The 15664-nt window shown below is 45.5% G+C and overlaps 1 protein-coding gene across 4 annotated transcripts in view; it reads right to left on the reverse strand.

Annotated features, from left to right (window-relative positions):
* The window catches only part of LOC147673925 (death-associated protein kinase 2-like), a 682889-nt gene that overhangs the window by 245834 nt on the left and 421391 nt on the right, over positions 1–15664 (reverse strand). For all 4 annotated transcript variants that reach the window (XM_086945018.1, XM_086945016.1, XM_086945017.1 and 1 more), the window contains one exon: positions 14683–14831. In XM_086945018.1, coding sequence (XP_086801144.1) covers positions 14683–14831 — 149 coding nt within the window. The remainder of the gene's footprint in view (positions 1–14682; positions 14832–15664) is intronic.

Consider the following 15664-nt stretch of genomic DNA (forward strand, 5'->3'; position numbering starts at 1 on the left):
CTTTCTTGAAGGGGACTAGTGCTGAGGAGAGGCACGTGTTATTGATATTTAGCCTCCGGACCTGGCATTGTTTGGAGTTCCTGATTTTGGCATAAGTGATAAAAGACTGGGATTACACTGGATAATAAAGGAAGGGAAAAGAGGAATTCTGGTGAGTGAAGGAAAGGCCCTGTCATATATAAGAGAAGGAGGGGTCATTGAGTATATTAGTAATTGTGTGTTTTGTCATCCCACCTACAGCGTTGAAGGTATCCTAGACCCAGCCCAGAGAGTAAAGCAAGTCCCTGTGAGAAAAGGAGGGAACACACCTTCATCCTCTTTCCCTTTTTTCCTCTGTGGCGCGGAGTCTGACAGAGTTGTTTATATTCTCTGTTGGGTTTTTGTGTTGTGAGGAAATAAGGGGCTTAGCATCAGATATCGTCCTCCCCAGTCTTCGCCTCAGTTCTTGCCGGCTTTCCAAGACCTGCTGGCCAACATGGTGGTCAACTATGCATCGGTATTGGTTCTAGGGGATTTCAATTACTGGCCCTCGGACCCTTCTGAGTGCTCAGCCTCGAAAGAATTCACTGAGTCTCTCACATCCTTAAATTTTATGTCACACATCTCTGTCCCCACTCACTCTCATGGTCACATACTTGACCAGGTCTGGTCCCTCAATCTTCCAGTCTCCCCAGTGACGGTTTCCCCCTGTCCTTCGTCCGACCATGCCCTTATTTCCTTTTCCATCTCTCCCAATCCGGTACCCAAAGTCCTCCACGCCAAAAATACCTGGGCGCGGAATTGGAACAGAGTTGACTTTCCCACTCTGACGTCCCACCTTCTGAATTCTATCCCGTCCCTCTCTGGTTTGCCGTCCGACTCTCAAGCCAAGTCCATTAACACCTGGTTGGCTAGAGGCTGTGACTCAGTGGCTCCCCTGCGTCGCATCTCCGTTCGGCGACCTAAGGAGTCTAATAGGTGGTTTAATGACCACCTAAAAGAACTAAAACTGTCCGTTCGACAGGCAGAAAGACACTGGAGGAAAAATTATTGTCCCTCACTTTAAACCCTCTATCTGACATCACTCGCCGACTACAAGACCGCAATCCTTGCCGCTAAAACCTCTTATTTCTCTACCAAAATAATGTCTGCTGAAAACAAACCTAGGGAGATCTTCGGCATAGTGCAGGACCTGGCCTACTCTGATATGGCTTCACCTCAAATCCCCCCATCCCAGCCTCTATGCAACCAACTAAACACCTACTTCCTTGACAAGATCGCCACCATTAAGGCCAACACCCCCCCCCTCGTCTGCCTTTGTTGATCCTTCCCCTCCTACCATTCAAAACCTTCTCACCTCCATCCCTCCCCTCACCGAAGAGGTATTTCTGGAGTTACTCCCCAAAGTAAAATCAGGTTCTCCGGCAGACATCTGTCTGGCGCGAATCCTCCAACAAATCTACTCCTCTTGTCCTGAACCTCCCATTGCCTTCCTTAACAACTCCCTAGCACAGGGAGTAGTGACCCCTACGCTCAAATCAGCCACCATAGTGCCCATTCTAAAGAAGTCCGGCGCTGACCCTTCCATCTCAGCCAACTACCGCCCCATTTCCCTGCTGCCCTACCTGGGCAAGGTGCTGGAGCGCTATGTCACCGCGGTATTCCGCACCCACGTAGAGGCCAATGGGGGACTGGCTTCCCGCCAGGCTGGCTTCCGACCTAGGCACTCAACTGAATCAGTCGTGGTATCAGTACTGGACAACCTCAGGAAGGGCATGGATCACAACAAACACCAGGCGCTGGTACTCCTCGATCTGTCCGCCGCATTTGACACGGTAGACCATACCATCTTACTGTCCCGTGTCAAGGCGGCCGGAATTGAGGGATCAGCCCTGGTGTGGCTTTCCTCCTTCCTGAGGGACCGCACCCAGGCGGTCCGGCTAGGAGATTTCACAACCACCCCACTCCCCGTCACGTGTGGTGTCCCCCAGGGTTCTTCTTTGTCCCCCCTACTATTTAATCTTTACATCTTTCCCCTCATCTTCGCTCTCCAGCAGCTGGAGGTCACCGTGTATAATTACGCAGATGACCTCCAGCTCATATTTGATCTATCCTCCTCTCCTCTTTCTGTCTCCAGTTTCCAGCACACCATGACATTCATCAGGGACTGGATGAATCACAACCATCTCAAGTTAAATCCGGACAAAACCGAGTTGGTTCTTACCGGAGGTTCTTCCAGTCCCTGGAACTCTCTCTTCTGGCCCCCTACTCTTGGTCCCGCCCCCACTCCTTCTACCACGGTCAAAACACTGGGGGTTAAAATGAATAACCAGCTCACCCTTCACTCTCAAATCAGCTCGGTGGTTTCCTCCTGCTTCCTCACCCTCCGAACTATCCGCACTGTCGCTCGTTTCTTCTCCCCCCAGGCACTCAAAATGATCATGGCCGCTCTAGTGATATCACGACTGGATTATGCCAATGCTCTCTACAACGGCATACCAGCATACAGTCTAAGGAGGCTACAGCTGGTCCAAAACCAAGCTGCCCGGCTGGTTTTTGGCCTCCCACGCTATCATCACTCCACACCACTCCTCAGGGAGCTCCATTGGCTCCCCGTTAAGGAACGCTCTCTGTTCAAAACCGCCTGCATGGTTTTCCAGGCTCGTCAAGGCACCGCCCCGCCTTCCTTTCCTCATTAATAAATGAATACGTTCCCTCCAGAGAACTCCGTTCCTCCACCAAATCCCTCCTTCAAATTCCACGCTTCAGGCGCAAAAAGTGGGGTGGGTCCAATTTTTCCACCCTGGCCCCCACGTTCTGGAACTCCCTCCCAGACCATCTACGCGCGGCCACCCATTATGTATCCTTCCGCAAGGAACTAAAAACGTTCCTTTTTAAACAGGCATTCCCTGTGTAATCCTCCCTTCCCGGCTCTACCACTGGTTCTCACCTTTGCCTCTGTAGCCAATACCCTCCCCTAGCGCCAAGAAACCGTTCGGTGCACGCTGCGCTTTATAAATGTTTTAAATTAGAAATTAGAATTAGTCTCTGCTTGGCTACAGGACAAGGTTAGTGGTGTTCATGGTTCTTACACTACTGCCAATCACGACAGATTGACAAGCCCAAGTGTATGAGCCCGGCCCAGACGATGAATATAGAAAGTGTGTTGAACTCTGTAGTAGAGAGCCTTGCTGCTCTGCAACAGGAGGTCGCTACTTCTAGAACGGAGAATCAGGTGTTATATAAGGAAGTGGGGGTGCTTCGGACAGAAGTGGCAGGGTTAGCACGTAAACAAACAGGAGGGGCGTCTTACATCAAGCCAGCCACATTCCAACCCCCTGCATCTACGGTCTCTCAGGGAGCTGAAGGGGGGGGTTTTCTCTGTCCTCCTCAGACACTTCCTCACCTCCTGACACTGTACCCACCGTGCATGTGATACAAAGCACGGGTATTCCTCTTGCGCCCCTGAAAGGTTCTATGGGGATCCCCGTAAGTTCGAGACCTTCCTGAACCAGTGTAGGTTACACTTTTTGTGTAAACCAGGGGTGTTCCAGGAAGATGGAGCAAAAACGGCGTTCATGATGTCGTATATGGGAGGCAATGCATCTAGTTGGTCGATTCCCTTGGTGGAGAGAAACGATCCTGTGCTGCACAATTTCGAGGACTTTTGTTTAGAACTCCGAAGACTTTTTGATAGGAAGCTACACATGCTGTCCTTGGATAGAGAGCTATTAACATTGCGCCAAGGGTCTCAAGACTTGCTTTCTTACATCACTTTGTTTAATCGACTAGTGGTTGAAACAGAGTGGCCCACGGCGAAAAGAATATCTATCTTCTATCAAGGACTAAGAGGGGAGCTTAAAGACGTGTTGGCACAAGTAGTGCAGCTCCCTTCTACCTGTGAAGAGTTGATCGACCTGACAGTCCAATTGGACCACCGACTTCTGGAAAGAAGGGGTGATAGGAACAGAGGAGAAGGACGTTTCTTCTATCCCCGGTTCAAGAATACCACAGAGGAGCATCCGAAATCGCCTGATGGGGTAGAGCCTATGCAGATCGGAGGTATAAGGGGACCCCTCTCAAAGGAAGAGAAGGAGAAGAGAAGAAGACTGAAGCAATGCCTGTATTGTGGCAAGGGAGGCCATTTCATTAAGGACTGTAGGGCGAGGAATGCCTTGCCGGGAAGATTCCAAGGGCCAAATACCCAAGCGATGATTCAATCAGGACGACCGGCGGAAAACTAGAACGCCCAAATCAGGAAGAGGTCTCTGCCTTGGGTTGTAAATTACAAACGATCTCACCAATACTTGCAAACACCTTGCATCCCGCAGTAGCTCATATGAACCTGAAGGTCACCCTTTGGGTTAATTCTCGTGAAGCTATGGAAATCGATGCATTACTGGATTCAGGTGCTACAGGCAACTACATCGATCAAGAATATGCGATGAAGATCGGAATCGTCTGCGAGAAGAAGGACAAACCGGAGTTAGTGAAAGCAGTCGATGGGACTGTCTTGTCATCGGGCCCTGTGTCCTATCATACACGTGCGTTATTGATGCAGACGAACCAGAATCATCAGGAACATATACAATTCGATCTGATTGACGCGCCACAATTCCGGCTCATCCTTGGAATGCCGTGGTTGACCCTTCACGATCCTAAGGTTAGTTGGGCGGCGCGAACCATCACTCTATCATCGGATTTTTGTAAAGAGAATTGTAGGCAAGCTTTGCCTGACCTGGAAAAGAATAACATCACGCCCTCTGTGTGTTTGGCAACAGAGTGTACCCGAGGACACTATTGTTGCGCCACGGTTCTTCCTGAAGAATACAAGGCTTACCGATCATTGTTCGACAAACAGAAGGCAACGGAGTTACCTCCACATCGAGTGTATGATTGCCGTATTGATCTCGTTCCGGGAGCAGACATACCGTGTAGTCGAGTATATGCCTAGACTGAAAAAGAGACGCGGTATCTGAGGAATTACCTCGATGAGAATTTGGCTACGGGATTCATTCGGCATTCTACATCGCCTGCCTCATCCCCCATGTTTTTCATCCCGAAGAAGGACTGCGACGAGTTACGACCATGCATCGATTACAGATCCATCAATAGAATGACCATCAAGAATCAATATCCGCTCCCTCTTATACAGGTGCTGTTGGATCAATTGAAGGGTGCCCGTTTCTTTACCAAGCTCGATCTTAGAGGGGCGTATCATCTGGTCAGAGTCCAGAAGGGTGATGAGTGGAAGACGGCGTTTCGAACAAAGTTCGGGTTGTTCGAATATAGAGTGATGCCATTCGGGCTCTGTAACGCCCCTGCCGCCTTCCAATATTTCATGGATGAAGTATTGAGAGGTTGTCTAGAAACCTTTTGTATTGTGTATATCGATGACATTTTGATCTATTCGTCGACCCTTCATGAACATGTGGAGCATGTGAAGATCGTTCTCAGGAAGTTGCAACATCATTCCTTGTATGCCAAGCTTGAAAAATGCCTGTTTCATGTCACGGAGGTCGCATTTCTTGGATATGTCATCAACGCCAATGGATTCCAAATGGATACTAGTAAGATCGAGGCGATCATCGGATGGAGTACGCCTACAAATGTGAAATCCGTTCAAAGTTTCCTTGGCTTTGCCAATTACTATAGACGGTTCATCAAGGATTTTTCAAAGATAATCCATCCCATCTCCAGCTTGTTGAGAAAAAACACACCGTTTGTATGGAACCAAGAAGCGGCTATCTCCTTCCAGTATCTGAAAGATCAGTTTACCCAAGCTCCCATCCTTCGCCATCCGGATCCTCAAATACCCTTCGTGTTGGAAACGGATGCTTCGCAATATGCAATAGGGGGTATACTATCACAACGCCATCCTGACACTGGTCAACTGCATCCTGTTGCCTTTTTCTCCAAGAAATTGACGCCTTGCGAGATCAACTATTCCATCTCGGATAAAGAACTCCTGGCTATTAAAAGGGCATGTGAAGAATGGCGTCACTACCTATTGGGAGCTGTTCACACAGTTGAAATTTACACAGACCATCGAAATCTTCTGTTCTTGAAAACCGCGAAGGCGCTTACGCCTCGGCAGTTGAGATGGACATTGTTCTTCTCGGATTATGATTTTATTATCAAGTACAGACCTGGACCCCAGAATGGTAAAGCGGATGCCCTGTCTCGCATAGGTGAAACTGAAGACCAACATGCGGGATCCACGGAAGAACCCCCACTAATCCTGAAAGAAGCAAGTGGTTGTCTACCCGCTATAGCCTTGTTAGCTACACAGGACTTTCTGGACGACGTGAAGATAGCCAGATGTACAAGCATGGATACAAGAAGATCCGGCACATCGAATGGAAAAAGATGATCTTGCTTACCATGGGTCCGCTATCTATGTACCCACTGAGATCTTACAGCTGCAAGTCCTGAAATGGGTACATGACTCCCCCCTAGGAGGCCATTTGGGAATCTACAAGACCATAGTAGGTGTGGAACGTGAGTTCTGGTGGTCCAACCTTAGAGTTGATGTGAGACAGTATGTCAAAAACGGTACTGTCTGCATGCAAGGGAAATCCGTCCATGTCAAACCCATGGGACTTCTGAGGCCTCTGCCTATTCCTCCAAAACCCTGGCACACATTGTCTATGGACTTCATCGTTGAAATGCCACCCTGTAATGAAAAGACCGTGATCCTGGTGGTCGTCGACCATTTGACAAAAATGGGTCATTTCATTCCGTTGTCGAGTCTTCCTACTTCAGCTGAACTGGCGCAGGTGTTTCTGCAACATATCGTTAGAGCACATGGCATTCCTTGCGTGCTCATTACGGATCGAGGAACCCAATTTACTTCCCGATTCTGGAAGGCTCTTTGTAAGACCATGGACGTCGATGCTCGTCTCTCTTCCTCCTATCACCCCCAGACTGATGGCAAAACTGAACGTCTGAACCAGACGTTGGAACAGTATCTACGCTGCTTTGCTCTGCAAAATGATATGGACTGGACGATGTTAATTTGGATGGCTGAGTTTGCATATAATAATGCCATACACTCCACCTTGGGTTGTTCTCCTTTCTTTTGTTTGTATGGTTATCATCCCAATGCCCTTCCCTTTGAGGTACCCGTGCATTCCCCTGTGCCCAGCATTCATGAACATCATGCCCATCTCAAGGCGGTGTTGGTGGCAGCTCGTAACAGCTTGGCGAGTGCTCAGTCTTCCCAGAAACGCTTTGCTGATAGGAAGAGATCACCAGCACCTGAATATGGGGTGGGTGACAGGGTGTGGCTTTCCACTAGGCACATACATTTGAAAGGGGAAAACAAGCTGAAACCTAAGTATGTGGGGCCTTACAGCATAGTGGAGGTTATTAACCCTATGGCTATGAGATTGTCCCTCCCTGATTCCTGGAAGATGCATCCCGTATTTCATGTTTCCCTACTCCTTCCTTGTCCTGATGGTGCAAGAATACTGGATAGGCCACTTCCTATTGACATTGATGGGCAGGAGGAATATGAGGTGCAGGCTATCCTTGACTCCCGTATGGTTAGGGGTAGGATCCAATACTTGGTTGGGTGGAAGGATTACGGACCTGAGGAAAGAACGTGGGAACCTTTGGCCAATCTGAATTGTCCTGAGTTGGTCGCGCAATTCCATGAGAAGTATCCTGGGAAGCCGGGACGACCGCTGGGACGGCAGTCCTCGAGAGGGGGTTCTGTGGCGATTTTGAGATCACGAGGACTGTATTCCAGGTATGCAGAGAAATCAGGAAAACTCATGGAAACTACAAGTCCCAGACTGCCCTGGGATTTCCTAGTGGGATATAAGCACTTCCTTTCCAAGGGGAAAGTGCTTGTCAATTAACCTGGAGGAGAATCGGAAGGGCGGATGGTGTTCCCCGCCGGATCCCAGCGTGAAGATTACAGCCTTTTTGGGAAGCCTGTTTATCCTGGAACCGAGTGCTTGCATGCCGGCTGGTATTGTAACCACTTACTAAATGTTTGTGAGAAAAGCGCGGGCTCGCCTTTTCTCTCCGTGTATAGAAATCTTGGAACTTCTGATACTTTGTTGCAGATCTTTAGTAATTGTAGCCGCGGTACACTGAGAGGCGCGAGACGCTTCTAACTCAACTTCGAGTTTGTAGAAAGATACATTGTGTGTATTTAGCAGGTACTGAACCCAGAAGCCTATCGCCTGCTCTTTTTTCACCAAGACTTTTGTAGTACAATTGAGGATACAGTATCTTATCTTTGTGCCGGAGCCAATTAATCCGGTTGTGGATCTTTCAGCCCCTGCATTGTGAAGGAAACAATCTTAGGGAGCACGAGGGACAGGAAAGTGCCTTTCTTGAAGGGGACTAGTGCTGAGGAGAGGCACGTGTTATTGATATTTAGCCTCCGGACCTGGCATTGTTTGGAGTTCCTGATTTTGGCATAAGTGATAAAAGACTGGGATTACACTGGATAATAAAGGAAGGGAAAAGAGGAATTCTGGTGAGTGAAGGAAAGGCCCTGTCATATATAAGAGAAGGAGGGGTCATTGAGTATATTAGTAATTGTGTGTTTTGTCATCCCACCTACAGCGTTGAAGGTATCCTAGACCCAGCCCAGAGAGTAAAGCAAGTCCCTGTGAGAAAAGGAGGGAACACACCTTCATCCTCTTTCCCTTTTTTCCTCTGTGGCGCGGAGTCTGACAGAGTTGTTTATATTCTCTGTTGGGTTTTTGTGTTGTGAGGAAATAAGGGGCTTAGCATCAGATATCGTCTCTGCTTGGCTACAGGACAAGGTTAGTGGTGTTCATGGTTCTTACACTACTGCCAATCACGACATTGCGGTTCACCTGGTCTTACAGTAACACTTCCGCTGTATACCTGGATGTAGACATTACAGCAATTGATCATGGCTTAGTAACCAATGTTCATCAAAAGCCAAGTTATAGGAACTCTCTGCTACACTATCGTTCCTTCCACCCCAGATCCTTCTGGGATAATCTCCCGGTAGGCCAGTTTTTGCGTTGTCTACGCAATTGGTCCACGACTGATACATTTGTGGAACAATCAGAGGAACTGGTGGAGAAGCTTAAAGTAAGAGGGTACCCTTTCAAAACTATCAGACGAGCACACAAACAGGCATTTACCACTTCCTGTGATGCCCTCCTGGAGAGAAAAATGAAATCTAAAACTGAATGCCTCCCAGTTGTGACCACATTTGATCCCTATCCACTAAATTGAGACAGATAGTGAGGAAACATTGGTCCATTCTAGATACTGCTACCAACAAAATGCCCCCACCACGATTTGCCTTTAAAAGGGCACCAAGCCTTAAAGATAAGTTGGTACATACCGGCACATTAACATTGCCATTGGTTTCAAATCTTCCCTCTGGTCACTACCCGTGTGGAGGGTGTACAGTATGTGGGCTGGCCAAGGTCACCATAAGTGTGATCTTGGAGGGTGGGAGAGAGTGGTTCCTGAATAGTTTCAGTAACTGCAATACCACCAATGTTATCTACAGACTTACTTGTAACTGTGGATTGCACTATATTGGTCAGACCTCAAGGAAGGTTAAAATTCGGATACAAGAACATCTTAGTACCCTTAAGGTAAAAAAGCTAACCACACGGCTGGTCCAGCACTTTCAAGAAAAACAGCACGACCCAGAGATCTGAGGTGGACTGTCCTTGAAAGGGTTATGGGTGATACTCATAATATTGAATCAATTTTGTCAAGAAAGGAAGCTATATGGATTTTTTCTGAGAAGGAAGATAAAGTGGGATTGAATGATTCCATTGAGTGGAACAAAATTAACAGATTCCAGACCTTCAGTAAGAGCTTTTTGTGTTCCTCCCACTGCCTTTATTTGTTGTTGATCAATACACTACATTTCCATTTGAGTACATTATAAATCGTTTTTTTCTGGGACTGGACCTGTTTTATAACAGTAAGGGGTGGCATTCTGACTGTTCCACTGCTGCTCTTTTGTCATTAATGTGCTTGCATTTGTGTACACTTAAAATCATTTGTTTGTGGCTGGACCTGATGTACAAACATTAATGGTTGGCATCTTGCTGGATTTTTTGATGCCTTAATGTAACCTCGAGTGAGCCCCCCCACTTTTTTATCCAACTGGGCATTAAATTAAGGTGCCGTAGGGGGAGTGCTTATAATGAATCTAGGACCCTGCACATGATACTGTTTTTGCGAAAAATTGCTGTGTTGAATCTCACCTTGGTCTTTATGGAGAGATTGCCATTTGGGCTGTGAGTCACGGGGAGTATTTTCGTACATGATAAGTTTTACGGGTTGTTTTAGCAGTAACTTTCATTATTTTTTACCGTTTTAAGATGGCCTCCGCAGTGAGCGTTTACCCGCGAGAACCACGTCCCCCACGTGATCGGGGTCGCAACGCTCTATTTACGCGAGTCCCTCACCGGCGGACTCCGGGCTGGATGATTTCAGACGCCAGAGGGACTCGGTAACGGTAAGCGGGCTGTGTGTATGCGGCAAATTGGGAGTCAGCGTGGTGCTCTGACTGACTCCCGGTGTGACAGAAGCGGGCCACTTCTTCCCGAGTTCTGAGCGGGGATGCCAGGGCCAGATTGATTTCATGGGTGATGAGAATATGTAGCCTGTATGGTTCTATGTATGCTCATTTGAGGGGAAGCCCCAAAGTGTTGGTATCGAGTGGATGCGAATAATTGAACAACATTGCAGAATATATTGCGATGAGAATAGGTGTATTTACATCATTGTATGCCTATCTATGATGAAACATGATGCGGAAAGAGAATAGAAATTACTACATGTTGGTCAAATGGGAATGGGTAAGATATTGAGGTGCTGCTATTTCATTAATTCTTGCAGGTGACAGGACCTTTTGGGCGGTCACTGAGTGGACATGCGATCAGCTGACGCGTGTTGCTTCTTTTTAGAGATGGTTGCAGATATGCAGTATAGACGCAACCAACTGGTACAGGAATTTTATTTATTTGAGTGGAGTTTGATTACATCACCGGTGTATATAGGCTTTTACAGATGGCGCTTCCCTTTTTTATACCATACCGTTATAGGTTTGATGTGGAATCTCCCATGAAGTTTAATCTGGAACCCCACTAGCCCTGAAGAAGTTGCTCAAATTGTTATCGGAAACGAAACATGTCGTCTTATGAAGATTGATTATGGTTGTATTGGAACCATTTTTAATTTGGGATAGCTTACAGCATTTCATAAAGTTACTTTGAGCTAGTAAGCTTTACCAATTTTTAACTGTGAGGATTATTTGTTCATATTCTCACGGGGTCCAAGGGGTATGCACTATAATAGCATGCATAGATAGTGCATGCACATTTAGGATTTTTCTATTTTTTTTCTTGATTTCATGGGCTTGATATTTTTTTATGCCAGCACACACATTTGTTTTCTTTAGAGAGAAAGTAACCGATGATGATAAGCAGGCTTGCTGGCGAGGACCAGCCAGTGACCCCTTTGGTGTTACGACTGTGAGGTGCTTTCTCTCTTTTCCACACCTTTTTTCAGTTTATGGGTGGGACTATGCTGGTAGGTTACTTTAATTAAGACACACCACAACACTTGGACTAAAATGTTTGAGAGGGAGTTATAAAAATGTATGAGACCCCTCCAGTGTTGGAACTACAGATTTGGGTGTGATCACGCTGGTGTAATAACAAAAAGAGAGAGTAAGGGATTTTCCACTGTGTGGAGGGGAGTACTCCTGGTCCCCTAGACCTAAATATGTATAAACAAAGGAAGGAGTATCACCACTAGACCTGACAGGTCCTAATGGAGTGTGGGGAAAGGGGATGTTCAAAAGAAGACTATTCTTTTGTTAGAAGACCCCTCACTCACCAACCTGGTTGGTGACATGCTTCATCATCGGGGTCCCACCCGGACAGCAGAGTGCCATCCGTGTGTGCTGCGACACCTGATTACAGTGGAGCAGGTAGATTTTTGTGAGTGTGATGTAAAAAAGTGAGTTAAATATTGGCCAAGTATAACTTCGCTGACAAAACGTTATTCAGAAGCTACTGGACAATGTTAAAAACAGTAATATGATACTAGAGTTCTTTAGATTGACCGACAGTATCTATGTGGGTGTAATAAGGTCTACATGTTTCAACCTGTAGAGGAAATTTCCTGTTTTTCTTCAGGACCAAGTGAAAAGAGGCCTGGGCAGTATACACACGCTAAAGTGTATCCAGTCCTCGGCCCCTGTAACCTAACTGCTACTTACAGTCAGATGACCTTGCGTCCAAAGTTAGGAGAAAGGAAAAATAAGAACTTGATTGTCGAGTGGATTATGCCACATAGGAATCTGGGCCAGGCTGCTACTTCACAAACCTTATTGTGACCGGATAGTAGGAAAGGCTGTTCTGCCTATGCGCTGACCTCAGCTCCTCACGGGTTATGCTTCAAATTCGTGTGAAAGAAGAGCCTTACATATCACAGTAAGTCATATTTTCCTAAGATACTTTAAAAAAATATAATGTGTATGTTCAGCACAACTATATTATTAGAATTTGAGCACTTTGACAACTGTTATGATATAATGATGTTTTTTGCACCAACTATGTAAGACGTAGTAAGGCAATTTTTTTTATCATTTACTTTAATATGTTTCTATCAATGGATAACCTCAGAAAATGTTTTCAAACAATGAGTTTCCATAAAACTCCTCAAAAGATTCAGCAGTTATCCCAAAAATGTGCCATGTATCCAGTCTTCTTGCACCTATGTCGGACAACCCTGGTCTACGTTGAGACTTTTTCTCCAATTCCTGTGGCTTTTTATGTAAGTGAACAAGAACTGTCATACAGAGCGTCCCAAGCCAACGTTCGGAGAAAAAAAATCATCAGGTGGTAAGTGAAAGAGGTACAGATCTTTCTCGCACTGTCTAGAAATAGAGACACAAAATGTCTTTTATTTATGAAAGAAATGCCATATGTGGGTGTTCTAGACAGCCCCAATCTTCAAGAGATCAAAGCAAATGATGAAGATCATCATTGTAATATTTGTAAAACAAACAAAGATAAATATATACATGCAATGGAAAAGACACTGACCATTGCCTTGTTGTCTACACAAAAGATCCATATCATTCCCTTGATGCCCGGAAAAGATACACAGAACATGTTCCGTGTTTAGAGAACACACACAGCTCACCCCCTGGAGGACTGTAAAATACCACCAGATCAACACATAGACATGCTGGAAAAGAGACACTGATTATCCCTCTGCTGACAGGGGGAGAGACTCAGTACCTTATTCACAAGATCTGGGAGGAGAGTTCTCCCTATGGTCTGGAAAGAGACAAAGATTGTTCTCCAAGTGGTCGGCAAAAGACACACAGATCATCTTCTGATGGACAGTTAAAGAGAAACATTGAACTCTACAAGACCTTGGAAAGGGACACTGATCATCCTCCCCCTGGTTAGGCAAAAAGACACATATCTTCCTCTGGTGCCAGTTCTAAGTCATATAGGCAATTCAGTGAAGTCAGGTCTAAGAAGACAGTCTGTGACCACACTGCTCCTACTGTGTTGGAAACAAATCAGAACTGCTCCATCACTGTATTGTGAAGAAAAAGGCTTGGATTACCCTACTGATGGTCAGGGGAAGGAGACAACATTCCATTCTGAGAATAAGAATCTACCCATGTGCTTAAGTATGATGACAAGAGAAGAAGTTCTGACTTGTTTCTTCTGGTCTGAAAGCATTTGCTAAATGTCCTTGCAGAATTAGAGGACAATTTTTTCCCCAACTCATACACTATTTTTTTCGACCTATAGTCAACCACAATTTGGAAGGAGTGTGACAGAGGTATTCCTTTGAGACTGTGACTCTGTAACCTATGTATGAATGGTCTGCAACCTTATTTCCAGTAATAAACCATTAACCAGCTACAGACTCCTCAAAGACGGTGGTAACTGATTCGCAAAGGGGAAGGGGGAGGTTTGGAAGCCACTTACCCTATCGGATTGGGTTGGCTGCCTCAGAGAGAAAAGGGAGTGGCTCCGGGGACCAATGAATTCTCCTTCTGATGCTTTCCTAATAGGAAACAGTTTTTTTTTTAAAGCAGCGCCAGTTCCCTTATGGAACTCGGGTTGCTTAAAACAAATTCTCAATTGGAAATGCAAACACAGAGTTGTTGATCTGCTTTCCCTTGCACACAACCATCCCTGTGTTTTCAGCCAACCAAAGAGGGTCACTAATTGTGGCGTACCCAAAAATAAAATCTATTCGACAGGTGGTTCTGCAACTCCCTGCAAAAACTGAGTTTTTGAACAAACCTAATAGTAAATAGATTGGTTCCCAAAATCATATTCCATTCTCAAAGTCAAAGCACCATTTGCAACCACTTTTTGAAGATGTAATCTTAGAACATTCAGCCCCAGATTCCTTAAATGCTATTGTATACTTGTTTCTGGGTGTATAATAAACCACAGGGAGCCTGACTGATGTAAAATTGTAGCGCCTAGCAGGAATTTACTGATAAGAAAGAACAATTCAAAATCCTCAAGCACAATTGTATAAAGATAGCCCACGTCCACTGATGTCCAAGGTTTCATTTTAAAGGACATTGCCATCCTGTTTCAGGCAGGTTTTTACATTGCATGTATGTTCTCTACCTAAAAGCAGTGCAAGAAAAAGTTAGGCATTGAAAAGGCAGGAAAGAAGAACACTAACCTGCCGAGGATCTCCATAAGGTCATAAAGTTCCTCCACGTTTTCAACTTTGAATGTCGACATGACGTGGGCGATCACACGCTCTGGGTCAAACACGTTGTCGTCTCCAATCAGAAGGTCTGCATCATCCTCAGGGAACCAAATTTCATCCTGAGTAACATAATGGAAAGAGGAGAGAGGTAAGAAGAGAGAGAAGACAACCGTCATGAGATAATGGCAGAAGGTTCATCACTACCTAGATCTCTGCAGATCTGTGACGTTATTTTAATAACACTATAGTGGTATCTACGTGAAATCACACATTTCTTGCACAGTGACTAGGGCTAAATGGGTCAGTGTCCACAGTGACATCAGGTCATGGCAAGTGCTTTCATTAGTTTTTTCATGTAATTCCCAATGGTTTCTGAAGTTTGTAGTCCAGTTCAATATTTGGAATAAACGTATGGATTTACAGCAGTTTGTAAAAGATAACCTGCACTGGATAATATCTCTTGCATGTAGACATTTGTAGCTTATTGGTGATATCACAGAAGTGACATCACATAACACATGTACACATTCATGGTCAGGTCAATATTGTTCAAAGAAAGCTTTATTGAAAACTTTATGCAGAAGAGTGCTACTAAACATATAAAAGGAAAATGAGATATTAACATTAGCAAAGGCTAAAGGCATCCTTAAGATTATACATCAGTAGTTAGAGGGTAAACTACAGGGGTCACAAAGAATGGTGTTGGGGTAGCCTGCAGCAACCTAGCATAAACAATTTTAACTTCTAGAGATGAGACCTCTTATCAGAACCCAAACCCAGGCAACTGCTTGAATGATGCGTGACCTCATGAGCCACCATTAATTACAACTAGCCACTTTTTCGTATCCTCTAGATGTGTTCAGTCGATTGTATCAGTAAAAGATCCTGGTGTTTGGTTTGCATGATGCAAATAAATATAGAGGGGTATCACCCGACCCAGTTCATGCATCTA

Source organism: Lissotriton vulgaris, chromosome 12, assembly GCF_964263255.1.
Source record: "Lissotriton vulgaris chromosome 12, aLisVul1.2, whole genome shotgun sequence".
Classification (NCBI taxonomy): domain Eukaryota; kingdom Metazoa; phylum Chordata; class Amphibia; order Caudata; family Salamandridae; genus Lissotriton; species Lissotriton vulgaris.